Source organism: Falco punctatus (assembly GCF_963210335.1).
Source record: "Falco punctatus genome assembly, chromosome: 1".
Taxonomy (NCBI): Eukaryota; Metazoa; Chordata; class Aves; order Falconiformes; family Falconidae; genus Falco; species Falco punctatus.
The window spans coordinates 4,123,714-4,151,536 of NC_137580.1; the positions used below are offsets into that span (position 1 = coordinate 4,123,714).

At 43.5% G+C, this 27,823-nt stretch overlaps 1 protein-coding gene across 2 annotated transcripts in view; it reads left to right on the top strand.

The window, feature by feature from the left end:
• Positions 1 to 1,522: 1,522 nt before the first annotated feature.
• STOX2 (storkhead box 2) overlaps positions 1,523 to 27,823 on the top strand; it is a 93,952-nt gene continuing 67,651 nt past the window's right edge. Inside the window, exon 1 of one of the 2 annotated variants that reach the window (XM_080375272.1) lies at positions 1,523 to 18,523. In XM_080375272.1, the coding sequence (XP_080231398.1) occupies positions 18,358 to 18,523 (166 nt within the window). In that variant the 5' untranslated portion in view covers positions 1,523 to 18,357. The remainder of the gene's footprint in view (positions 18,524 to 27,823) is intronic. The other variant, XM_080375278.1, reaches the window with a different exon arrangement.

A 27,823-nucleotide genomic window follows, 5' to 3' on the forward strand; every position in this document is an offset into this window, starting at 1 on the left:
AAACTGGATAACTGCAATATTAATATTTCCTCCCCCTGACCTCCCATACATATTCTGTCGGTTCCACTAATAGAACTCCAATTTGCAGGATGTTAGAATAGTAACTTGAATGGTTGCTTTCCTTAATGACTTATCCTGAGAGTCAAGGTATTTGAGCAGGTTACAAATGCTATCTGCCATTCAAATGACCAAAACATAGAATTCTGGACTAAATTAATGTGCGTTCATTGCAGGAGTCCCGTGGCCACAGTAGTAAGTCCAGCAGAAAGGCAGCCAGTCCCAGCAGGGAATTACAGCTGCACTTCCCGCACTTGCTGCATCTCCATCCAGCAGAGTATCGCCGGCATCAAAGGCATGGCTTGACGTCTTTGAAGGGAGTCTTTGTAGTCGCAGCGTAATCGTCCTAACCCTGCACCGATGGGTTTTACTGAGCAGCAGGAGCCCATCTCCTCGCAGCTGCGGCTCGTGCAGGGCTTTGTGCAAGAAGATGAGGTGCACCAGCCTGCTGGTGGGATGTTCCCCTGCTTGAGCAGGGCTTGTCTTCCCTGCATCTGCCAGGGAGAGCTGGGCGCAGAGCAGGGTGTGTACACACCAAGGGGTACCAAGATGCTGTGGCTGCCCGGAGCAAGCAGGCACTGGTTTCTGGTGGGTGGTGCATGACGTATTTTTGCCAGCCTTTGGAGCAACAGCTTTTCCCTTGGCTGGGTTTTGCTGTGGCCGGCTGGCCTGCCCAGGCTTGGGAGTGTGCTCAGAAGTACACGCTCCAAGGTTTGATCTGCATTGCTTTAATCATCCCAAACAAGCCAGTCCTGTCCACACGCAAATACTCAGTAAGTGTTGAACTGTGTCATCCTTTTGCACTTCATTTAACAGCTTCATATTTTTCTTAGGTTGGCAACCGCTGCATCTTACGAGACTCAGGAACAACCCCCTTGCTTGGAGTTGGCCCTTTTGCTTACTTGCTTATACAGTTTCAGATAAGCATCGGTATTTTTCAAATCCTTCTGCTTTCCCCTTCTTTCTAGCTCTGAGCAGAAAGTGCCAGTGATGGGGCGGGTGGGATGATCTGGAGGCAGGCAGGCATGCCTGCTGGGAACTGGGCTGAGCTGGGGCAGAACCAGTTTTCAGATGTAAGTCGATCCGCAGCGTGAGCCTGGGGCTGGTGGGGCTTCCTCTCACAGGTGAAAGGTTTTGGTGTGATAATGAGCCCTGTGAGCAGTCTTCATTCTTCTTCCTGCCTTAAATCACTGCTGCTGTTAAGCGTGTTCCTTTTTTTCCCCGTGCAGTTCATCCCCATGTCAAACAGAACTGTTTTAGCATAAAGCTGAGCAAAAAAATAAAATCCTTTAAATTGTTTTTTTTTTTTTTCAGGGCACATTGTACAGATAGTTTAGCATTAAAGATGAATGAAAGATTGGGATCGTTTCTATCTGTGTGTCTCAGAAGCTACCCTGTCCTTCTATCGATGCTTGTCAGTTTAGGGGAGGCTGACATATAGCCCACAGATAATATGTGGACATATAGCCCACAGATAATATGTGCAGGAAGAGCACCTTTTTCATCTCTTGCTAAGATGCAGGGTTGGCACTAGGAGATGCGAGTGCTGTTTCTAACTCTGCTCCCTGTGTGGTGCTGGGCGAGGTCCCTGGGATGCTCTGGAGAGCGAGCAGTGAGCGCGCTGGGGTGTCCCCTGTTGGGACTCTCAGTTGGAGCCTGCTGGGAACTGATTTTCTCCTTCTTTTTTCCTGGTTTGCTGAAGCTCAGTGAGAGCCAAGCGACTGCAAATGCAGTTGTTGGGACTATGGACTTCTGCAAAAAATGAATTTAAAAACATCATCCTTTTCACGATGAAAGATGAGGCAAGCAAAATCACTGGACAGCTTTTAAAAACAGAGAGTTCTGTACGTTCTGTACTGCGTGCGTCTGTCTAACTAGCTGTCGTATCTCCCAGAGTGCTGGGAGGCTATTGCAGTTACTTGTATTCCAAGCTACAGAAATGCTGTAAGTAATGTATTCTATAATTAATAGACCACACTACACTGTTGTGTGTGATTAATAAATCCACTGAAATGACAACCCGAGTACTTGCAAAAGTATTTATATTTTTTTTTAATTTTAAAATGTGGGTGTGAATAAGAAAAAAATGGCTAGTGATTTCACATATTTAGAAAGATGGTCTGGACAGAAGTTTTCATTGTATTTGCATTAGGGTATGAAATTCAGTGTTCTTTCTTCATGGTAGAATGAATAAAGATGCCACAGGAAAAAAAAAGTTGTTTCCTCTGTAGACTTTATGCTCCTGTACAGATGTCGGTATTGTGCATACTTATGCCTGTTAATTTTTATTGAAATAAGAGTTTCTTCTAGTTAAACTTCATGCTACCACAGGATTTCTTTTTTTTTTTCTCTTTTTTAAAGAAGCAGTGCAAGCAGAGCCAGTTAGAAAACTCAGAGCAATGTTGTGGGAGATGAAAAATTCGTTTTGACTTTGTTCTTCACAACTTGCAGAAATGGAAAATGTAGGATTGTATTAGTGCACTTAGACCATCTCAAACTATTATGTGCCAGAGGAAGGGAGTCAAATGCTACAGTTGAGCAGATGGTGTTCATGAGTCTGTCTGTGTAACACTTCCTACACCACAGAGTGGGTGGAGGGATGGGGGTAGACTTCTCTACACTGGCACAAAGGCTCAGCTGCTGCACCAGATACAGCGCCAGGCTGTCTTGCACCAGATGTTGATGGGTCAGATGTGAGCGCTCCTGCTCGGAGCCTGGCTTTTCCGCACCGTACCCACTTCTTTTGGGCTTCAGTCTCTGGACTGCTGCGGTGAGCTCTGCCATACCATGGTCCTGCTGAAGGCCCCAGGACTGCAGGGGTACTTACTGCAAGAGGAACTTGTTTGGAGCTCAGTAGTTTGTTCAGAGAGGCTCTCCTGCCCATCCCCATAGGTAAGATACCTACGGATGTGAAAATGTGAAGAGGAACCGATCTGTAACTGGCTGATCCATGCAGCCATCCTGCGTGGATCTTTTCAGCACATACCAGTCCGTGAGGGTGCCGATAAGCACACCCTGCATCACATTTATGTCCTGGTAATCCAAAGAATCTACTGAAAAACGCCTTGCTCTACTTTCAGGACTCTTGCCAGTGTGTAAAATTATACTGACTGCTTTTAATCCTTTACTTGTTTAGTTGCAGTACAAGAACATAGTGAAAGTTTTGCTGGTGAGAAAATAACGTAAAAGCTCTTTGCCCAGAAAATGTGGGCCAGGAGGTGGTTACCAGCAGCCTTTACAATGGAAAGGCTGGTTGTTAACCACAGCTGAGGCCAGCAGCATTACTGTAACTGCAGACAGAAAATACTTTCTGGTGATTTTCAGGGGGTTAAATGGTCATACACTGACCTTTCTTTCCTGATTTTCAACAACTGATTTGTCATCTAAAATATTTTAATTCTTTTCCCAACGCTGCATTTATTCATAATTGGATTTCATGTGCTTGGAAAGGCTGCATTATTTTTCTGTGCCCAGAAGATAACAAGAACAATCCCAAAGAGGGGGTGAGATGATCTAAGAAGAAATCTGTATTTTCAAGGATGGTTCATATGACGGGGCTCGCTGACACACAAATAGTGCCTGTTGCTTCAGGACCATGTGACAGTGGTTTCATCATGCGCCATGCAGGGTTAGCACAGGGAGCTGCATCAGCAGGGGGTAGTGAACGCGCAGAGGTAGCAGTTCCTGGACGTGTAAAGGATCTAGCCAGTAATGAAAGGCTCACTTCCCTGCCCTGGAGAACCTGAGTTACTTCTGTTCTGTCTCCAAGCCAGTAAGCAGGGCAGCTGTGACTCTGTGATCCCCTTTTAACCCTTTCTTGAGCTGCGATGTTGGACATACCAGACACTTAACTCACTGGCCCTGGGAAGGATCAGCTGTGACTTCTGTCGTTGTGGGAGAACACATGGTAATTTGAGGGTATATACCTTGATGTTCTGTGTAGGTAGTGACATGTACTGTGTATATAAGATATAAAAAATAAAATACAGCAGCCACTAACATAAGCAAAGTTTCTTTTTTGCAAATATGTGAGTAAATAAACAAGTTTAGCCCACATAAGTCATCAGACCAAGAGTGATAACTCATTGGCCATCTGCTTCTCTCTGCGACATTGTTTTCCTTGCCTGCTTTTCAGATAAAAAAATGTATCACAGAGAGCTTCAGCTTGCCATTTTCAGATAATTCAGTTGTCACATTCATCCCTGGGAATGATGGGTGATTATGTTTTGTTTCTGACCATGAAAATCATGATACCCAAGAAAAATTTGGCTTCCAAAAAAGTCAAGCAAACGTGAACTCATGCATGAATTATGAACATGATTTATCCAGTTTGTCAGAATAACTGTTTTGTTACTGGTGTTACTTATTTTTAATCTAAACCCAGTAATTACCCTTTTCAGTGAATGTGAACCCTAGCTCTTGCAGGTATAGGTTCAAACATGGGCAAGTGTAAGTTTCTTTCGGAGCATTCAGTACCCGATAACTTGCCTCCATCACTTGGGAGATGTTCCTGCTTGTAGTACCTGCAGTAGTTTGTATTCACATTGCTGCATACATCTCTGTAACAGAGTTCAAAGCTATGCAGCCTGTTTTGGAAAGGACTCGTGCAGTTCTTTTCATTAGGGATGCGTATTGTCACCTTTTTTTTCTTTGAGAGGCCAAAGATAGTCTGAACGTTTTCTGAATTTGTTCTTGGTTTTGACCACTGAATTTTCCTACAGCTGGTAAGCTCAGGTCTCTTTTCTTAAACATTATTTTATGAGTTAGAAGGTTTGAGTTTCTTACCTAATTGTTGCAGGGGTGGTGGAATATTGTTATTAGAAGATGGATATGGTGAAATTTGTGTTTCTAGCCGTGTCTGTTTGTTCTGAAATCACCAAGCTTAGCACTGATTTTCAAGGCGTAGCAATCAGGGAGAACGCAGTTTTCTGAAGTGGTGCAGTTAAATAGGAACCTGTTCTCTGAATTACAATCTTACCACTTTTGAAGTGGCCTACTCAACATCTCAATTGGCTAAAAGGGTAATCTGTGTTACTGTAGTCATGTGCCCAGAGATCGGTGTTCTTGTTTGGTTTGTTTTTTTTTTCTTTAAATAAGGAAAAAGTAAAATGTCTTGGAAACTTCTCTGACTGGTTACATTGAAAGAAGAAGTAGAATAAAATATTTAAATGAGTTGTTGACAGCATACAGTTATGAAAAAAATATCACACTTTTATAATGTTAGCGGTATATGTCTCATTAAAGTTTACAAGAAGTCTTACCCATCAGAAATATGTGATTTTGTTAAAAAATTAATATTGAGTCATTAACATTCTTTTGCAATTAATGGGTGGTTGGTTACTTTAGCTGAGGACAGAGACTACCACTAGTTTTGTTCCATACTGAGGTTGTTTTTTTTTTCTCTTGGACAAACGAAGCTGACTGTGGTTGCTGTTGCAAGCAGCGTGAGTCAAGGCAAGTCTGAACTGTGTCCATGAATCATTGCTTCTGACTCCTAGGAAATCCTGTGGATCTGATCTCCTCTAACAAAAACCTACCTACCTACCAGGGTTCCTCTAGGGACACTTTCTTAGCTGCGCACTTTGCTGAAGCCTAGGTGCAGGTTACAACTACCCGGAGTTTGTTCTTGCTTGTTTTAGAGGGGTAAGGAGTCCAACAGACTGGCAGAGATCACTGCGTATCCTTCCGTTGATTCCCTGCCATGAAGAGCGAGGACTGAATATGAGGAGCATTTTTGTCTGCCGGGGCTATGTCTGGCAGTGCCTGTTCTCCAGCGTACTTCAAAGGCTCTGTACCACGTCACTGGCCTAAAGCCAGCGTGTTGGGGCAGGGCCTTTATTTCAGAAGACCCCCGTCTTCTTTCAAACCATGGAGAGCCAATACTGCCTGTGCGACCGAATTTTCGAGGCATGTTCTTCTGTGTGCTAGTTTGGCATGTTATAAAAGATGTCTGTGATCTGTAATCATAGTTTCTGTGCTTGTTTAATCAAGGAACAATAACTCTTCTGCTTACCCTCCTTTGCCTTTCATCCTCCTCCATCTCACCTTGCCAAAAGCATGTGATGTTCCTCAGCTTGCTATAACCTTTCAGTCCTTTTCTGTAGCTGGAATATTTCTGTGAACAAGCTTTCCCTCCTGTGAAGGTACCCCAATAATACGCTTATATCTAGAAAAAGAGGACAACAGCTTATCAAACATGCACGTAGTCACAGCAGTGGCAGTTTCTGTGGGCTGGGCTGCACTAATTTGCAAATATTATATTAAACAGCTTGAATACCTTCAAACTGCAGTAGCCCAGTTCTCCAGGATCACCAGTGATTTAAACCACACATTTGCTGCTGGCTGGAGCGCTTGCTTCCATTAACCACTTCATCTAATTAAAGGGGGTTTTAACTCTTGGTACCTTTCATGAGACTGAAGTCCAAAGGTTTTTCAGACTGGGGACATCACTGTGGCAACCGGTTATGTTCCTCCTCAACTACACAATCTGTGAATCTGGACAGGGATGTTTCTATGGGTGTCTGGGGTAGCATCTAGCCAGAAGCTGGTATAGACTGGGCTCACAAGACCTTACAAGGTGAGCAAACCAAACACAAGGTCTTCAAAATGAGTGTAATACTCATTTTTTGTTGAGTATAAGATATGCAAATGAGGAAGGAGAGGCATTGAGTGTTTCGGGTGGGGCAGGGGCCAAAAATAAAACTCCTACCACCCTGTTTGCCTCCAGGGGAATGCAAATGGACAGGAAAACTTGACCACCTACCAACAGTTTTGAACCACAAAGCTCATCACTTCCAGTTGGCGCCTATGTCAGTGGCAGGGCACCGTTGTGTTTGCCTGCTCCCCTACCCTGCAATCAACTTGCTCATAGTTTAAGCTGACAGTACTTCTTGGCAAAGCTGGTATGCTAATCTGATTTTTCCCCCCCTCCTTGTTTTTTTTTTTTTTTAACCTACCTTGAAAATCCCATCCTCCTGTGTAATTACCTGTATTTGTTGAAAAAAATTGCAGTGGAGAAAAGGCTTGTTCATTTATGGGATAAGAGGGGATAAAACAGGTCTCAATCCTTGTTCCTTTTGTGTGCACTGGGGGGCTCTTGGCAGAAAGATAGCTGGATTTCCAGTGCAGCAGGGAACCGCACTGGCTTCTACTGAAACAATTGGGCAGATGCTACAGGAGATTATGCAATAAAACCTATATGTTACTTTTAAGTGGCTGGGTTTTTGATAATTGCTGTAGGACCATTTATTAAGTAAATAATTAGTCTCTCCAGATAAGAAGTAGAATACAATATACATCAGAGAGATTTATGAGAGCTAAAAGGTAACAAATATTGGCAGCTGTTTACAGCACTAATTTGTGTGTTTCATTTTATTCCCGAATTTTATTTCAAAAGCTTCAGACAAAGCAGAATTGAGAATATGGTGGCTGAAAGCAAAGCAACAGAGAAATGTATTTGAAAAGCCTGCATATGATATCCATTCCTTTTATAAGGAATATTATTTCCTTTATGACCTCCTCCTGCTTTGTATTTAACATTTCAAAGAACTTTGGGGGGACTGTCTGTAGGCTGTGTCTTCATGAAGCTTGTAGCCAAGGATTTAAAGTATTGTCATTGCTGGCCTGAAGCTGAAAACTGCAGGCGGTTTTAATCTCGGGGTGGGGGTGGGGGGGGGGTGTTTAAACCCAGCCTTTTGTGTTCAGATTAGGAGTGCAGGAGGACAGACTTAAGGGGTGTTAGTGAGAGTTTTTTCATTGGCAGCTCAGTAATAGCATCAGGCTTTGGAAATACTTTTTTCCATTTCTTTGTTATTTCAGTAATTACTATGTGGTGGGTAGAAACCTGTAGGGTTTGTGTTTTCTTATGTACCACAGCAATGACATGGGGATGTGGGCAATAAAAAGAAGTACCTGTTTTTATAACTTTTTACTCCTTGGACAACTGAGGGCACTTAAATGCCTTCTCAGATAGTCTATCATTGTTTCAGACCTGGATGTCTGGATGTCTGTGTTTATTTTGTCGTGGTTCCATCAGCAGGGATAATAGTAAGATCCATCTTTGGAGAGGAAGGAAGACAAAAACAATTTGGCACTAGCATCATGCTCTGACAAATCTGAAATCTGCCAGTTTTGAAGGCAGATTGTCTCATCTACCTTACACTGTCTGAGAGATGGAAAGGTTACCAAACATCTCCCCCATCAAGAAAAAGAACAAAGGCAAGTCACTGAGCACTTGTATACGGATTTTCTTTTACTTTCTGTTAGAACCAAGAAATGTCTGTCCTGAGTATTTGTTGATTCCTGGAATAGCTGGGGGTAAAGAGCACTTGGAATTTTTATGTATGGGAACATGGTGACTCCTTGCAAGAGTTTCTGAGATGAGCACCATAGCTAATAAGATTTACTACAGTTGGCTTGTGTAGGTATTGAGTTCAGCTCAATAGTGATCAGTTTTAATGAAGACAAAAGACTTTCTAGCTCTTCATTTTGTACATGATTCTTTCAAATAGAATTCTAATGCTGGGAATTTTCACTTTCATGTAAATCGTCTCACTTAAGATGTTTGCTTCTCTTGAAAAAGATCTTTTTAGATTTCCAGAAATATTAAGTATAAATGGTTTTCTGTGCCTTAAAAAATGCCTTATAATATAAAAAGCATTTTGAAAGAAACCTTATCCTGTGCCAGTGCCATCTGCTTTAAAGGATGTAAGTACACTTTCGTGGTGAAAGTCAGGAGTATGCTTTTCAGGACTAGAGAGATATTATTTTTCTTTATTTTTCTAATTTTATTTTTGTTTACTTAATTTCACTATTTCAATTGGGCTATTGCAATGATATTCCTTTACAATAAGGGATGGTTTTCTTCATAACATCTACATGTTTCACTTGTTCTCAGCCTTGACTCTGGTAGGAAAGTTATAGGTTGAAAAATTCACACCAGCGACTGCTCTTATATCCAGTGTGACACTTGTTATGTTAGAAACATTTTGCTAATGTGAATCTTTGGGTGCTGCTCCCTTCTGCTTAGCTCCACAGAGGATTTAAAGATCTTGCACTGACCTTCAGAAAATCTGGGAGGTAACAGCGCTCTGCTGGATTTAAGTCCCTCTTTGTATTTAAAAACAAATTAATAACAAAGCAACGAACACCCAGCCAGTAATATAGAAGGATATATAGAAAAAAGTGGTAGAGCTCCCTGTGGTTAATATGTTTGCTTTACTAGGTTGCACTGTTATGCAGGGTGTCACTTAGTAAGACAACAATTATTTTGTTGGACTAGTCCCCTGCTGAAGAATTTAACTTGTTTACAAGGTGATGAGAGAAGTTCAAGACCCAGTGCTATAAAATGTTTTTTTCTTATTCCTCTACTAGAATACAAAAATCTCTGCACTCAGGAGAAGTGCTCAGAACAGCTTCTACAGAGAGGCAAGTGCAAGTGGTGCCTGCATAAACCTGCATCTGAACAGGGCAATGGGAAATTGTCTCTGGGTGAACACAGGTGGGTAATGTCAAAGCTTCAAAAGCCAAGCAGAGGGTGGCAACAAACTGTGGTAACCAGAAATAGGCAGGGTGGCTGTCCCAGTCCGACAGGCACTAATGCAGCATCAGAAGAGACCAGAGAAGCTCCAGGGTCCCACCGAAAACCGGTGCCTAAAGAGTACCACTTTCATGGGAACAAACTGACTGCAACACTGCAGTCTGGTCCAGAGAACATGCAGGCTGGTAGTTTTGCATTGGTTTTCCAGAAGCCTTTGGGTCAGGCATGTGTTGAGTCACCTAGTTTCTATCTGTGTTTATGACTCCTCTCTAGAGTTTTTCCTGCCCAAATACTAGTATATGCCAGTGAGACAGCTTCTGAATCCAAGACTTTAATAAAATATCCAAGAAGTAATTGAATTACTTTTCTGTCAGGTGATGAATCAGTGCTTTTTCACTCTTGGGTTTGTCTCTTGCTTGCATTCTTTTCAAACTGATGGGTGGGAACCATATATTTCCAGTGCTAAACCACTATTTTGAAGGCTTATTTAATATAGGCAGAGCTCCATTGCACATATGGAAGTAAATTCATGACAAGAGGTTGTTTACAAAGGGTGGAGTAGCCTATTTTCAGGCCTCCCAACTTTTCTAAGGTTTTTAAGATCTCTGCCTGTTATACATGCTATATATATTCATCTATAAAATATATTCACTATATTGCCCAGCTGTATAAGCAAGAATTTTGAGAGGCAACTTAGTACTGGGCTGTTCAGCAAATGCTCTGTGGAGTTACAGCAGCTGCAGGGATTTAGTTCCCTTGGTATGCTGCTTCGGTTTTTAGGACTGCCCATCAAATATGTTCGTTGTCCCTTTTGCAAGCATGCCTGCGGTGCTTTGTTTAGTTTTATGTATGGCAAGTAATTCTTCTAGACAAGAATTTAGAGTTTAAAACTAATATCCTGATAAATAATAGCCATGCAACATGCAAAACAGTGCCTACTTGCTGTAGCCAAGGGCTTTCTTTTCTTTCTCAATGGATTTTTCCTTAAACGGTACCTACCTGACATGCAGAATCTGCTTGTTGTTTGTGTTACTGTGGCAGCCAGGAGCTTCACCAGAGCCCAAGGCTGGCTGGTGCTTGGTGCCATCTTCACAATCTTGTGAGGTGTTACACGAGCATAAAGCAGAAACACAGGCTCTGTCGAGGAACGGGAAGAGACACAGAGACATGTGAATTAGTCTTTAAAAACATAATCTGTAATGGCTTTTACTGCTGGTGGGATCTGCGTTGCCTACTTGCTTCTTGCTCTCTATTTTTTTCAACTCCCAAAGCAGAAGGATAGGCTGTCTTTCTAACTCACAGTCCAGCTGGCCCCCATATATCAGTACGTTACTTAAATACCAGGGTACTAATGATATGTGACACCAGTGGAAAACAAGAAAGCTGAGGCCAACATTTTTGGCACATCTTTCACTCCTATATCCTTTGGAAGAGCAGCCAGTGAAAGCACTGAGTTGCTGTAACTCCACTTCTCCAAGGTTTTGAATTCTATTATATGGAGAGGTTTAATAAATACTTGACTGTGGGAAAATCGGTGCAGGATTCACGGCTTGCCTGCCTCTCCAGTTAGTTTTGTACACCGAGGAGTTACAAGCTGAGCTTCCATCCGTTTTAACTAATCAGCTTTGAGCCAGTGATAATAGGAGAGGAAAAGCGTGCATCACAGCAAAGGCTGTGTCCTACAGCCTGTGCTCCTTTTGGTACACTGGTATATTTTCAGGTAGTCTTGGGTACCCAGATTTAAACCCTTCTGCATCAATTGTCTTTCGCACAGAGGAAACACAAATGCAATCAAGTCTGGCATGAAAACAAAACAGGGCAGCTTTTCTTCTCATAACAGAGACAGGTTTTTCTTAAAAGTCATGCAAGTTAAAATAAATACCACAGCGCATAAACCAGCACACAGAAAAATGAATCAGTGAGCTACAGCATGTGTGCAGCAGCAGTACTGCATTCCTGTCATCACGCATTCCCAGAGCACAACAGTGAGAGAAATATGATCCGAAACTGGTTTAAGAGGTGCTGTAATTAAGTCAGGGTTACTACCATAGTATAACACAACTTGATAGCGTTCTGGAGTTAGAGTTAGACTGAAGACTTGCTTGTGATAAGCTCTGAAACACTTTCCTTTTTTTTTATATTTGGAGTTTTTTTCACTTACACTTTTGCCCTTGGGATTTTTTCTTTCTTATTTTGGTGGAGTTTCCCAAATGGTCTCTCCAAGGAGAGAGGGTTGTCGGAGAAAGCCCAACTTTCCCCTTGCCATCTCTTCCTTCCTTTGGAAGGCCATCCATGCCTGCCTTTGCTGGATCCATCAAGACAGGCTGCTTTATTTTGTGACCTGGACCACAATCATAGATTACAAGTACTTGGCTTCTCTTGCATATTTGAGTAACAACAAGTACTAGCGAGAGACAACAAATCAATAGTGTGTGTCAGAAGTCTAAGGTGAAAGAGGATGTGCTGCATCATGAGTTTTCTGGTTTGTTCTCGCCAGTATATTGATTACAAATACCTGGGAGGGAAAACTGCTGCTTCCGCCAGCCAAGGACAGTTGCAGCCTTTTGCCAGACCTCCTTAACCTGTAAGGGATTGCACAAAACCATCTCTTTTAGAGTCTGAGTTCTGCAGACTTGTTAATACAGACACACAAGAATCCACACATGAAAGTGGTGAGTTTATGCAGTGGGCAATTTTCTCCCCTCGTGGATTTATTAGTATTAGAAATGCAGGTAAAGTGTTTTCAAAGGAAGGCTATTATGCAGGGCTGTAGATCTAACAAAACCATCTATTGCCAAGGCCTGTGATGTTATACCAGAGTTTGGTGGTTTTCCCCAAATTCTTAGTTACATTTTTTCCACCCCTTCCTACACTCAACTTTCTTACCCCTCCTTTGCTTTACTGCTTTTCAACTACTTGTACTACAGGCTTTCCCCCCTATATTTTCTATTTATTCCTTTTTGTTCTTCCTCTCCCACTTTCATAGGCCCTCCATTTCCTTCCCGGCATCTTGCAGCATCCTATCTCCACCTTTTAAAAAGTTACAGAATTTGATGGTTTTGTTTTCATAGGCCACAAAATGCCCTTGTTGACAAATGACAAAATGCTCCTTATTTTACCTGGCTGCCGGAAACTGTGACCTTTGTAAGGACAAAGTCTCCCCTGTGTCCCACTAGTACCAACACTATTTGTAGTCTTCGTTTCTTAAGCTGGGGACTGGGAAAGGACCCTTACCATAGACCTGCAGAGAGTAAAGCCACAAGGCTTTGTGCTGTTCTTCTGGTGGTGCTGCGTGCTTGTCAGACACCAGCTCAGCTGACAGTAATAAAGTGAAGCCCTTTTAATTTCCTCCCTGCAAGGCAGCCAGTTGGCAATGTGCAACAGGCAAGGTAGTGCCAGTGCAGGAGAGAACCCAGGCTTTGAATGCATAGTTTGAGAGACAATGATTTTAGATGTGTAGCTTGTCTAAGCGAAGAGGGGGATTGCTTTCCTCCTTGCGTGTCCTATTATTTTCCCCTTTTTATTTTAGTATTTGACTTACATGCTTATTTTGTTTGTAAACCTCATGCAGGCCAGTCAAGCGGAGGCGGTAACACCAGTCCACTCGGCTACTGTAGCCTGCTGCTCTCCCCTATGGAAACTTGTTTGTCGGGGGGGAGGAAAAAAGAAGTAGCCCCAACTGAAACCTGAAATACCACATTACATGAGAGCAATTACCATATATGCACACGTGCATAAGCACACACACATGCAGAGAAAAAAAAAATATATACACATACAATTCACCATATTGTACTCTGCTATGTAATTATTATTTTCCAATTGAGGAAAAATAAGTCTATGAAATGGAAGCTGGGACCCTTGACTTTTAACATTGTATTTGTTTCAATTTCCTATACTCTTCTGGGCCAGTTATGTACTTTTTGCCATTTTCCATCTATAAAATGGGAACAGACCTGCTTAGCAACTAATAAGTGAGTGTGTATGAAGATCAAATGCAATAGATACCCTTAGTAATATTTGTTCTCTCACTTTTTGATAGATAACACAGAAGGTTTTCAGAAGCTAAGATTTTTAATTGCTTCTCCAAAAGCCTTCAGGCTCCCTATGAATTTGGACTGAAGCAGGGTTGTGACTGAAAGCTTGAACACATAAGAATCCTTTGTAATGTCTTAGAGGTACCTAAGCTGCTTTTTTGAAATGCATAATGTTAAATCAGCGCCTTTGAAATGGCTACTATTATGTTGCCAATTCCTTATAAGAAATTTTTAGGTTAAGAGGGAGGCAGGATGCCTATTTTTGGTTTAGTTCAGGCTTTTTTCTCAAACATCTCTATGGTATATCCATCCAAGCCTCATGTCTCCCTCTAGTAGTTCCAGAAAGAGATGGTACCTGTTGAACTTTAAATACCAAATGATAAAAATAAATGCCTTATCCAATTCTCAGCAAAAAAGCTTCTGAAATCAATGCTTTCCTTTAGTAAAACAAACAAACAAAAAGCTGGGGGTGAATAAATAAAAGGTAAAAGGTATTGAAACCATCTCCCTTTCCTCTTCATCATCAATAGCAAGTGATTAGAGTCCCATCAATTCCATTCCTGCTTGGAAGAAGTATTTTTCCTTATTCCTGGCAAGCTCTGTCTGACTGTTTGCATATTTCTTTTTGCAGTTAGGCAAAACTTTACCAGTGTGTAACAGGTAAGCGAAAATATTTGTAAATTAAAACAGAACTTCCTAGTGGTTTCAGCCAAAGAAAATTGGTCCTCCCCACTCCTGTTGGAATTGTCAGATTAAACAGCATATTTTTATTTATTTCAGACTGTGCTTATAAGGGTATTGTACTGTTATTCACTAAGCAGGACAGCCATTTGTAGCTGGAAACTCTTCTTTCCCCACCCTGCTCTAACATAGCCGTATGAATCCAGACATTTGTTTTCTTTTATTAATAATAATAATAATAATAAAAAAATTAAAATATCCAGGGATAAAATGTTGTGAATTTGTGGGGTTTTTTTTAAAGCCCTCAAATTGTAGCTTTCAGTTCACATGAAGAAAATTATTTTATTTCAGTTTGGCCACCGAAGCAAAAACATCAATTACACTCACTGTTCTAGCTCTTTTTCCAAAGAAAACAACCAAAACTTAAACTTGGTTTTTAATTATATATTTGATTCACCCCAGTAACAACACTCGACTTCAAACAATGCAAGAGCAGGAGTAAACTTGCTCTGAATTCCTCACTTCAAAGAGAAGAACTCTTTCAGATACTATGTCAGAAAACTTTAAGCTGAAACCGAACAAGAGAACTGTGGGGAGACTGAATACAAGGAATTCTAGCTGACCTCAGTACTGAGAGGAGGCCGCCAAAGTTGCTTTTAAATGAATCTCCCCACATTTAAATACCAAATGATAAAAATTGGTATTTTTCCAATTTTTTGGAAATATATATATATACACACTATATATATATATTAATATATTATATATAATATATAATAGTAAATATATTCCCCACATTTGGGAAGGGAAAGTTGACCTTAGTAGATGGATTGCTTATTCCTCTCATTCCCTCCTCCCCCCATTTTAATATGAAAATAACTTTTCATAGTTGTAGGAGCAAATTACTATTTGCTTAAAATTATCACACAATGAAAATGCTTCCTATTATTTGTGCCCAAAACTACGACCCAGTCTGATTCCTACAGGCGAATAAGTAGAAGATACCATGTGTTAGTTGTATGTACTGTATTACTTTCATGACAATTCCTGCAAGTGTAGAAATCAAATCAATTAAAACTACTTGAAAGACTTCTGTGCACCCTCACTGATTCATTAGTGCACAGCAAATTGCTCAGAAAGAATTGGGATATGTGTGCTTTATCTTCCAGTTGCAGAGCTGTCCCCTAGTTTTTGATTTGATACTTGGTAGAATAGCTCTGAAAGTAGACTCAGATATTTTTAGTTGGAAACAATTATGCAGAAAGCCAGCGTAAGGATCACTGTGGTCTTGTTTGTTGTCCCCCCCGTCCCCCCCTTGCTTTGTTCTGTCTTTCTACTGCTTGACCTCATTTTTCCTCCTCATTGCTTATTCCTATTTGTCTCTTGTCTCATGTCTTTTTTAATGGAACAGATTGATATCTAGGGCTGTGTCTAGACTAGGAGAAAGGTTGAGCTTAGTTCAGCCGTAGGTTGAAGTTATCTGGCCAGCTATATTCAACCACTTCTTGAAAGCTGGAAATGCACAGCGATTGTTCATTCAGCTTTCAGAGAGTAGAATGAGAGCTTACGCTCCTGGCTAGAATTTTATTTGCTTTTACATCTGATAAAAAGGGTAGGATTTTCACATTTGACTTAGCTAGGTAGCGCTAACCAATCTATCTCAACCTCAGCCTTTGATGAGAAAAGCTGAACGATTCTAGAAGTTCTCCGTACGGTTTTTCTGGTCTGAGGGTGAAAACATGCTCTATTATAAGCTTGGCGTAGGTTGAGGAGTAAATTTCTAGATGAGTAAGTTGCATGATGGAAAATATATTTTTATCAGAGGAGCTCTAGGCTATTTTTTTTGCTCATGTTACTTTTTCATGTTGCTACCAGTATACAAAGTATCAATGGAAACATGTCATTCCTGATGGCTTTTCATACAGTTGGAAGGAGATGAGACTGAATGAGAAAGGACCCCATAGCGCTTAATTTTCAGTGTTCTTACTGGGTTTCATTCACGTAATTTCTACTCATGTGGAAGGGATGGCTGCACATGAAACCCTGGATGATTATTTGGTCTGTGTTCTGCCCACAGTAGTACGGCCAGGCGAGCTGAGGTGGGCACTGAAAGGATTAAGTGAGGGAGGCAGCAAAGGGATAATGTCTCGAGGTCTGCTGGCTTTGATGCTCAGTTCGTTCATGGATAGTCATTCTTCTCCTGCTTCACCACTACTGAAAATCTTCAATTACTGACAAAATTAAAGTCCTCCAATTTTCCATGCTCTTAGAAATGTGACACTGGTTAACACTGGCACCGTCAATGTCAAGCATGCTCAGAGCTGTCTCACGGAGGAAGAACCGTGTCCCTTTGCTCCGTTTTGGTTAACGGGAGCTGGTAGAACCCTGCTCGCCCGGTGGCCTGGCCTAGTTCAAGATGGCGCCCTGGGCGCAGGCACACACGCTGCCAGGCTGAGAGCGTGGGCGAGCCCCTTCCCACCAGCAAGGCGGGCAGACTGGCCACCCTGGATCGCCTTGAGGGGCACAGCGGTTTTGTAACGTGGTGGTGCGGCTGACCAGGCCCTCCAAGGGAGGGCTGGGAAGCGGTGGAGGGGGGACAAGGCAGGCAACATCGCTGAGGGGGGAATGTGTGGGTGAGCCCTGCCGGCTCCACGCGGGGCTGCCCCGGGGACACAGATCTCTCCCGGCGCCTTCCCCTCCGCTGTATCCGTTCTCCCCGAGGTTGCCCGGGCCGGGAGCGATGCCAGAGGAGGCCAAGGCGCGGAGGCCAGGGGAGAGGGCCCTGCCCGCCATGCCCTTCCGCTGCTTCCCGCCGCTCGGGGCGCGCGCGCCGCTGCCCCCTCCCCATTGGCTGCCGCGGGCGGCGCCCGGAGCCCGGCGGTGCGGGGTGCCCGGCGCTGCGCTCCGCCCGCCTCCCCCGGCCCCGCAGGAGCCACCGCCGGGACGGACGGACGGGAAGGAGGCGGAGCGGGAGCGGGTGCGGGAGGAGGCCGGGCCCCCCGCGGTGCACGGGGCTTTGTGCGCGGGTGCTTGCGAGCCGGCCCGAGCCCCGGCCGGCGCTGCACGGGGGAGCGCGGGGCTCGGCGGGACCCGCAGGCCGCGCCGGGAGTAGCATGAGCCCGGGCGGCGGCGCGGCGGCCGGCGCTCCAGCAGCGGCGGGGCGGAGGGCGGGCGGTGCGTTTAGTGGCCTCCCCGGTGGCCTCGCCCCCCGCGCCGGCCGCCCCTAGCGCGGAGCCGGCGGCGGTCCAGCCCCGGGGACAGGCGGGCGGGGGTCGGGGTCGGCCATGGCGGGGCGTGACGCTGCCGGGGGCCGCGGGCCGCTGCCGGCCGCCCGGGCGCCGCGGGCCTGAGGGGGGCGGCGGCGGTGGCGGCGGGGGGGGGGGGTCGCGGTTGCTTCCGCCGGTCCCGCGGCCGGGAGAGGCGCCTGCGGGCCCTCCCTCCTGCTCCTCTCCGCCTCCTCGCCCTCCTCCCTCTCCTCCTCCCGCCGCTCCTCCCGCCGCGCCGGGAGCTGCCGCCGCCTCCCCAGCGCCGGGCGCGCCGCGGTCGGGGTCGCAGCCGGCGGCCGCGGGGTTTTCCTCGTTTGTTTGGGCCTTTTGTGTGGCGGCTCACAGTTGGCTAAGCACGGCCGGGCTGAATCGGGCCGTTGTTCGGGACCCCCGAGCTCCCACGCTGCACATCTCTCATCCCCATCCCCCCCTCCACCCCCCTTCCCCCCCCCTCGTTTTTTTTTTGTTTTTTTTTTTTTGCCCGAGAAGCCACATAACGTGCCTTTCCTCCACGCAAGTCTGGGAGCTGTAAGCCGGACCGATTGCAAATGAAGTGTAATGCATTGTGGGACGTGTGTAAAATTGGATCATTCGAGGGGAAAAAAAAAAAAAAAGGAAGGGACCTGCGGCTGGCGCCCTAGAAGAGGGAGCGGCGGGATGCGCGCAGGTTGCGCCCCGGCGGTACCCGCGCTAGGCTGATGCCCGGCAGCGCACACCCGGCGAGCCGCAAGGCCTGACCCATGCTGCGCTGGGAGGACTAGGCTCGGGCATCCTCAGGATGAAGAAGACGCGGAGTACGACCTTGCGGCGCGCCTGGCCTAGCTCCGACTTCTCCGACCGGGCCTCAGACCGCATGAGGTCCCGCAGCGAGAAGGACTACCGGCTGCACAAACACTTCCCACCAGCTTTTATTTCCCAGGCATCACGGGGATACATGACATCAGGTTTGTAACATAATTTGTCTATGCGAGAGAGCTTTATTGGGAGGCTGGTGCGGGATGTGCGTCTGCCCGGGAAGGCTGTGGCGGTGGGTACGGAGGGGAGCCTGCGACTGGGAGCCTAAGTTGTTATGCATAATGCAAAAAAAAAAAAAAAAAAAAAAAGCATACATCCACCATTTTGTACCTCTGCAAGATTCACAGCGGGGCCTTCGCAATATGGTGTTTAAAATCTATTAGTTGAGTGAAATAAATGTATGAGAGAAACGGTTGCATCTGTCGTGGAAGGGCAGATAAAAATGACTGGGTGCACAGAGCATGGAGCCCTTTGCTCCTTTTGTGTGTAACAGCATGTGTTGGATATTTACAGCTGCCCCACACGTTCCCCTTTAAATGTAGTTAACTAGTTAACTCATCGGGTTTTTGTGCTTTTCCATTTTGGAAAGGAAAGGGGTCACCTGTGATTGCAGATACTCTTGCCTTGTTACAGGCTCTCCAGGTTCCAGCTGCATGTTTCTGTAAAGGCAAAGAACACTTTGGTGAAAATGACTGTAAACACATTTGCATTTGAGGTGTAGGAGACCGGACCTGCGTATGTGGGGGAACACACATGTGCATGTGTACTCGTTTGTTGATTGCTTTCAAGGGAGGCTGTAGGGAAATAACGGACACTGCACCAACATGTTTGTGCACGGGAAAGAGGGAGCGCAAACAAAACAAAAAACGGCACAGGGAAAGGCAGGCATCGGGAAGAGGCTTGGCCTTCAACAGAGTGCTGGTGTGATTTTGGAAAGCCTCAATACTGTTTAATGGAAGCTGCTCCATCCTGAAATCATCTTAATGGCCTTGGAATTTAGACGTTTCATAAACGCCCGAAAGAAGACTTGGAAAGATGCTGATGGGGAGGGGGCTGAGGGCAGAAAATCCTGGAAACCTCCTTTGTTGTTCTGCTGCCTGCTTATTGTGATGATTGGACATAACGTTTTGTTACTATGATGGCAAATTCCAGTTTATCATGAAGGCACGTTTTCCCTCTGAGGCTCATTTTAGGTTGAGTAGGCAGATACCTTTGTTTTCTCCCTTTTTTTCCTCCTTTAAAGGAGTTTATTATGCATTACTGAAAACATTTTCAGCCTGTGCCCTGTCCCCCCAGTTTCTGCTGCAAAGGTTGAGCAAAGATTGTGGTTGTCAGTTATACGCTCACTTTCCTATCTCTGACTCTAATAAACACATCTCTTTAGTCAGGATTGGTTTCTCATGTTTTAAAAATGTCTTGTGACTGTTCTTTCTTTAATGCCCGAGCACAAGGGAAATAATAGGCATTTTATTGAAAAATCCACCTGTGTAAGAATATTGTGCTATTTTGGCAATAGCTGCTCTGATTTTTCCCTTTCCTGGGAAGCCGCATACCGAGAGGAAATGACAAGGATAATTTATACTTGAACAGCTGAAGAAGAGGAGAATGGTGGTGGTGGTGGAGGGGCTGTTTTGTTTTGTTGCTGCTGCAGGACCTGAAAGCAGCTGGAAAGCCAAATCTGGCCATACCGTGAAGATCGTTGTTCTGCGTGAACATCCTGATATTCCCACTGTTAAGATATGCTGGGTCAGTTCTGTTGAAGTCTGTACTTCAAGGCCTTTCTTTCTTTCAGTGTGGAAGCGTGTATTTAAAAGAGAAGGAGCTCACATGAGCATTTTGTGCCAGGCGGTGTGGATTTTTGCTTGGTTTTAATTCTTCAGGGAAGCAGTCTGGCTCTGTAAAAGCTTTATCTTGGCAAGACTGGTACAATCCAACCAGACGGTCAGACACCAGCGATCTGCAGAATCAGATGTGTCACCCTCCATTTGTTGGCAGATACCTGTGTCCTTGGCTGGGGGTGGGGGGAGTGGGGGCGGGCATAAATTTGTAATCTGCTATAAATGTTCTAAAGTAATCTCCAGACCCCCTGAATCCCATGTTTATAAATATACAGTGCATGGATTTCAATTGCAACAACTGCAGAAGGAGGACAGATGTCATGTTTAGTTTGAGTAATTTGCTAAAGTTGTTGGGGGAAGAATACATTGAAAATTAAAATCGGCAATTGTTTGTTGTTGTTTTGTTTAAAAACTAAACAAACCCACCAACAACTTAGTAGGCTTTTAGCTGGCAATGCAATTGTTCTTTCTTGATGGATAGTTTCCACATTCATTTATTTTTAAAGGATCATTGTCCGCTGCCTTTCCAAGTAGTAGTTTTGGGAGGAATGGCTACTGTATCGAAACACTTCTCACTATTTGAAGGAAAGTCTCTTCCTCGCAGAAAATCTATAGGAAGTCCTCTGGCATAAAAGTTGTGGGGATCAGGAATACAAATACATTCTTTGTCACCCAGAATGTTGCAGGGGAGAAAGGGTCCTGAACACATGGGCTTTTCAGAGGGCTGCATTCTGTTTATCCAACCATTTAACCTCATCACCATTACCATTGTTGTGGTTCTCTTTTAATTAAACGCTGCATTGTTTGGGATGGGGGTAGAGGGTGGGAAAGAAACCCTGGGTTTCTTTGCCTCAGTTACTCTGCTTAGGAAAATATGAAAACGCAGACAGTCGGATGGCCTTCAGTAAGATGCTAAAAAGCCTGAAATGTTTACGTTTGCCTGGATGGGGCATGGAGAATTGTATATGTATTTTTTTCAGCACAGAGAAATACTGAGCAATGGTGTTGCAGTCAATGCCATGGTGGTTTTTTTTGGGGGGAAAATACAGTCTCTAAGCGGAACCATGTGTATAATGGAAGTGCGAACCTCATGCTAGAGTGGTGAAGCACTCCTGATTTTAAGCAGCCTTTTCAGTAAAACTGAGTAAGGACCAGTTTAGTACTTGCTTGATTAGAAGCAGCATTGGTGGCTGGCAGTGATGTTTTCAGTACTTGGGGAACAAACTGCCCATAATTACAGAAAATTGATGCAGATGCAGTTCATCTGAAATTTAAAGATTGTTTGACAGATGAGGGGAGATGGAAGTAAGAAGGAAAAAAAGCAGGGAATTTAGAAAATCACACATTTTTACTGCTGAATAATCTCTTGATACTTGCTATTAAATTGGCTGTACTCCAGGGTTTCTTTAGGCCTCCTAGCAACCACTAGGTTCAAAGGCCATGCGAGGAGTTCATTGTTCATGCGGAATATTAATTTCCCAGTGGAGGACTGACTTGGAGAAAAAACACTGAAAAAGAAAACTACAACAATGTAGAGTTTTGACCTTGTGTGAAAAGAGATGTTGAGAAGTTTGAATCCAATAAAAGCCATACACATTATTGAAAAAGGGGGAATACACTCAAAGTTTTTGATCGATTGCTGTTTATTTCAAGGGAAAATAAAGGAATCGTATGAAACTGCCAAGCAGGATAAAACTTAGTGAAACTTAGGAGGGCTTCAAGCAGTCGCACGAAATAATACGTATAGCTTTTGAAATGCTGGAAGCTTTTTGCTTTTTTTCTCTCCTAAATAACAAAGGCAAATCCCGGATTTTGTTTTAGTGGGGAGAGGAACTGCACCCTGTGGTTGACCCAGCCATTAAAAGTTACCAGAACTGACTAGAGTTCTGGAAAGAAATAATTTTTTTTCTGCAGCCTTTCTTGAGCTACTTCAATTGAAGATCTTGGTGTTGGAGGTGGTGTTTCAGGTTGAGATGGGGGTGGTGTAGGGTAACAGGCTAGCACAGGCAGCATGAAGCAGTGTCTGAAGAGCTTTCTACAATGGTAAAAACCAATTCAGAATATGCTTATTTGAAGATTACCTTACGAAAACTTTGCAATTACGTTGTTGTTCTTGGCTATAAAATTTCCTTGCAGAGGTTTCAGTGCTCTGAAGTTGAAGGGCAGAAATCAGTCTGTGTTGCGCTGTTACTGGAGGTTGATTACCAAGTTGAAGCAGAAGGGAAAGGAGAGAAGTATTTAACACCACTATCCACTGATGCAAATTGCACTGTGTGCAAATTAAAATTTCTAGGAGGAAAAGATATCCTCATTCTCTGTTTCAAGGATGTTTGATGGAAGGTCTAGGACTGCTTCTTCAGCCTCCTTGTAAGGGAGCCAGTAAGAAGGATCTTGGGAGTCATTTGAGCAAATCTGAGTCCTGAGTATTTTTTTTTTAAGCTTGAACCTCTAACTCTTAGTATTTGCAGATAGCCGTGCATGAACTGAAGAACTCAGTTTAACGTAGTTGAAAAATTTCAGATACACACAAAGCCTTGAAGCTTGTTCAGTTCTCCTGACCCTTCATTCTGTTGTCTAAAGGAATATATTCTAGCTTGAAAGTAGCTGTATTGTAATTAATATTTAATGGAATAATCAGTATTGTATCACCTGCTTTTTCTTTCAGTGTGGTATTAAACACCTTCCAATTCATCTGCTTAACAGTAATGCGATCTCTTCGCTTCCCTGAATTCTGAGTAGTTTAGGCTGTCTGAGACCAGACCCATTAGTGGGACAGTAAAAACGAAGCGTACAGGTGTCAGTGGCTAGCAGGGCTAGCTTTGCCACTTGGCTCCTGCTCCATCTCCTTTGCTTCAGCCTGTTCTGACCTGGTGAACCCCAGCTGGGTCATTCTGTTCAGTTACTTCAGGGGCTGTGCTTGCTTTGTTGCTTGGGAAGCTGCTTCTGGGCTGGCTGTGTCTTCCTGCTCCTTTTGGCCTCTGCAGCATCCACTTCACCTTGACAGAGAAATAGGAACTTGAACTGTGACCTGATCTGGGGTGTGGGTCTAAATGTACTCTTGTCTTCAGACCGCAAACTTGGTCCAGGTTCACAGACCAGTCATTTTGCACAGTTTCTAGCTCATTTCGGTTTCCTTCCTTGGTTTCTTGCCTAAAAGAACACAACAGGCAGTCTTCTTTCTCCTCGTTCTGTGGAACGCTGGTTTTCACTCATGTGATAGCCTGTCTGGTGTTAATTGACATACAGTGTGTGCCCATGCCTGCGTGTTAGGCCAGTGTCTCCATGCCTGGTCCTTTCTCACCAGGTATGGAGATATTTTCTGCATATCCGTGACTTCATTTTTAGACCAAGCTGCGGACAGTGTCACGTGTACTACTTGTGCATTCAGCTGACCAGGCTGCATTTGAGTACCTGTTCTTCCTGGCCGCTTTTTTTGTTCATGACATTAGAAGTAAAATCAAAGAGGAGTGAATCTAAGAAAGGAACAGAAGTCTGTGTGTGTGCCTATCTTACCTAGACCTGTTCATGTTTCTATCTCAGTTCAAAGCACCCGTCCCTGCAGGGCTAAGTTTCAGGTAATTTTTCCTTCCCAGCCTCTGTTGTTGCTTGCATTCAAAGTCCCCGTGTTCTCTCTGCTGGTTTGCTTGGACCTTCAGCCAGACTGGGGTGCACGGAGGTGCTCCAGGATCGGGGCACCAAAGGGTGTAATCTCACTGGTGTTTACACAGAGGTGTCAGTCTGAATCTGAATACGTTTCTAGGTGTGTTTCTCAGTAATCAAAAAGTGATTGAAGTAAAATTTTATACACACACTAGGCATCGTGATAGCTTACTGAAGATACAGGAAGCTCCTCTTTCAAGAGTAGGCAAGCAGGGGCTTGGAACAAGCACAGTACTGATTCCTCACAAATAGCTCCCAGTCTTTCACAGGTATGGAAGTTATACTCTGTTGGCAACATTTGATAAACTCGAAGGGTGTTGAATATCTTGCCATTTTGGAATTGAATAGCAGCCACATCTTTACAGAATGCATTACTTGTTGGAGGAGGCTGAAATGTGAGGATTTTGCAGATCACCTTGGTTTAGCCTGGTGACCTGCTCAGTTGTGAGCAACAATAGGCCTTCATTTGTATGCAGGATTGTTCATCCCAGAGTAAACTACCATCTTTGTAACATTCTTTGCACAGTTTAAAAGAGGCATGAGTAAAATTAGGTATGAGGACTATAAAGATGCTGTTTTGCTACGCACATTGTGAAGTCCTCCAAAAACTGGGGCATGCTTTTCAGTGTTCTGGGGAGCTTCTTTAGTATGACTCTGCTTCATAACCCATAGCAGGTTGTAGAATATCTCTGTGAACAGCATTAAAACCGAATCGGCATTCTATCACCTAAACGCTGGGCCATGATTCAAGTACAGCAGTGCTGAAAAAAACATTCAGATACAATGACTCTTGGTTCCTCTTCAGCGTGCTTTTTGTCTGGTTGGAAGAGGCCAGACAGTATTAAAGCCGTGACCAAAAATTGTCAGTTAATTTAGAACTTGTGTAAGAATTGTTAAATAATGCAATATTAATTGTGGGTTTTTTTCCTTGAAAAGCATGATACATTACATTATTTCAAATGATAAAGCTACCCTTAAATTAAAACCAGGTATTTGATGATTTGGGTGGAGTAGATGTAAATCTGAGCCTAGAAATATGGGTTGCCCTTTGTAAGAAGTACCTAATGAATACTTCATGCAATTCTGCTGAACTGTTGGTTTTCTTTTTCACCAGAAAAAGGAAGAGTAATAGTAACCATTGAAACTGAGATCTGGATGCCTGAACTTGGTGCTTTCAGTTATAGGTCTTTTTTTTTTTTTTTTTTAGGTAGATTAAATATGAGGATAGGAAGCAGAAACACGGTTTAAAAGCTACTCTAGGAGTCCAGGAAACTCTGTGCTTCTGTACTTGTCCTTGAAATAATTTCTGGTGTCAAGGCCCATGGAAACCGGAAAGTGCTTGAATACTGAAGCTGCAAAACTCCCAAACCAGCATTTGTTGCTCCCAAGGGACTGCCTTATAGCTATGGGGCAGGGGGTTGGGGGTATGAAGGTTGTTTATAGCTACTGGCTTGCTTTTTTTTTCAGCACATGTATTGAGTTGGCTGCTCTACTGATGCTGTTTGGTATCTCACTCTTGGACAACATACAGGTGCTGGAATTATCTTGCTCAAATAGACTGTAGAGGAGAAGGGAAAGAAAAAAGAAAAAAGGAAGACCTGGCTTTACAGGAAGCATATTTGTGCATGCAGCATGATGGAGTGGGTTGAACAGTCTAGTTTAGACAGAGCCCTGGGCTCTATTGGCAGCTTTTAAGTGGTTTGCAAAAGGTAACCGAAACAAGAAAACTTGATTTTCAGCAGGGTTGAATTCATTATAAAAAGCATAGCAAGTCTGCCTTTTCACTGGGTTTGAAAGTCAGGAGTGGAGAGGTGTTGTGTCAGTGGTCATCTTTGTGTTCTTGGGAACTTTTAACTGTTTCTGCAGTTACAAAAAAGGTCCTTTCTTAACCCTGGGCTTAAAGTGGTAACAGTGGGTCACAATGAACATTCAAAAATAGGTGTATTCAGTGTGAACAGAGCAACCCTCATTCTGCAAGTGAAATCCTGCATCCAGATCAACCTTTGGATGCCATGGTGTTCATCAGAATTTTTCATCTTGCATTCCTGCAAGCTGAAAAGGAAAGGCTGTTGATAATGCCAGCAGTAAATGATGTGGAATGATTGTTGTTCAATGTTACCACTTCTGCCTTGTCAACCAACTCATCGCAACCCAGGGATAGTTTTGGTTTTCTTCAAATTGTAGATGATGTGATTCCTATGATTTGTAAAGTGTAGGTAGGAGTAGTTCTTGTTACTTTAGTGGGAAATGCTATCTGCAGGACATAGCTACAAATGCACGATTTATTCAAAATTTCAAGTTTTGTTGAAAAAACACATCTCAGTGGGTTTTACTGGATCGATAAGGTATGAAAGCAGAAGATAAGAGGAAGGATGAACAATTTCTTAGAGAAAGTCTTTTAATTTGTGGACTTTTGCGTGCACCTATGATTCTTGAGGGTGTGAGTGGCCTATGTCTTGCACATGCATTTTGGGTATTATGAAAAAGAATGAATGAGAAGTTGATTGTATTTATACGAGGTCTTTTTATTTAATGAAAGTATCAAGAAGAGAGACAGCAGAGGCATCTTGCAAGTCTTTAATTTTGTATCTGTCTTGTAAAGTTACTCCTGACTTTTGTTTCTCTGTGGTCCGTTAGAGGTATCAGTGGCTAGGCAGTACATTGCATGCTTTAGTTTTCAGCTGAAACGATAAAGCAGTAACTGCTTCTGTTTAGTGGATTTTCTTTACAAAATTGTTCAGATTGCCTAGATGAACTGTACCCCTCTCTCTTCCTTATGTTTTATTGACCAGGGGTTTTATTTTGAAAAGTATGCCTAACATTAGGCTAGAATAGACTCGTGGCCACTGTCATCTTCCCAAACATGATGGAGAATGCAGCTGCAGTTTGGTGGGGATGCTGGAACTGAAGCAATGTGAGAATCTCTTCCTGAAGCTGGGTACTGTTCTCAGTGTGGTATGCATGTCCATGAAGCATCTCGCACACTTGTTTTTGAGGTGCTGATAGCAAGTAGAAATCTACATTTAGTGATCTCAAAATACCTTTTCCAGCTACTCTTTTCTTTCACAGCTGTATTGTTCAAAGAAAAAAAAAAAAAAAGAATGGCCCTTTGTAGTGAATTTGAGCTCAATGTTTTGAGGCCCAAAGAGTATAATAGACAATTCAGAAATAATTAATGTAGAAAAGGCAAAGTTTGGTATGAAAGCTGAGTTCATCATAACGCAGGAAGCTGTGCTGGGAGAACCTAGATTATATAAACTAGTTCTCTTGCCCATTTGTGTTCTTTTCATTTCCTCCATAATTTCCTATGAATTTCCTGTTGATGACCTGTGACCTAGTTTCAGAAGATGAACTTCTGACCATGTGTGATAACATTTGAAATGCCATAAATGGGACCATTTGTCTTATAAGGCAGTAAAGATGAGGTACTAAATTTCGTTGTGGTTCTGAACTTTGTCTCTTAAATTTTCACAGTGTTTTAGAGCAAAGTACCATTCTTCATTTTCATAGGATGTTTAAATTCTGCTCCCCTGAGAATTTACATTCTTGGATCATACAGTGACCTTGTTTTACTACATGTAAGCCTTAAACTAAATATTTTTTTAAACAGGATGAAAAGGAAGTATTTTTTACAAGGTTTTCTTAAGGTTTGTTGTACTTCTAGGTGCAAATGCTGCATGGTTGGCTGGGTGAGTACAGGGAACAAAAACTTCAGAGGAAAAGGTTTATTGGCTTTAACGCTGAAGTTTGAAGCAGCTGCAACCCCCGTGTGTAAACTGGGCATGTCTGCAGCACGTCTCTTCTGAGAGATGGAGGGCAGATACCACCGGCCATGGAAAGTTCACCCAAGGCCCAAGTGGTCCCTCAGCCTCTGGCGTCAACTTCAGGACAGGTTTACTGATGCAGGGACAGGATCACGGGTGGGAGCAGCACAGCTTGCTGTTGTTTTGT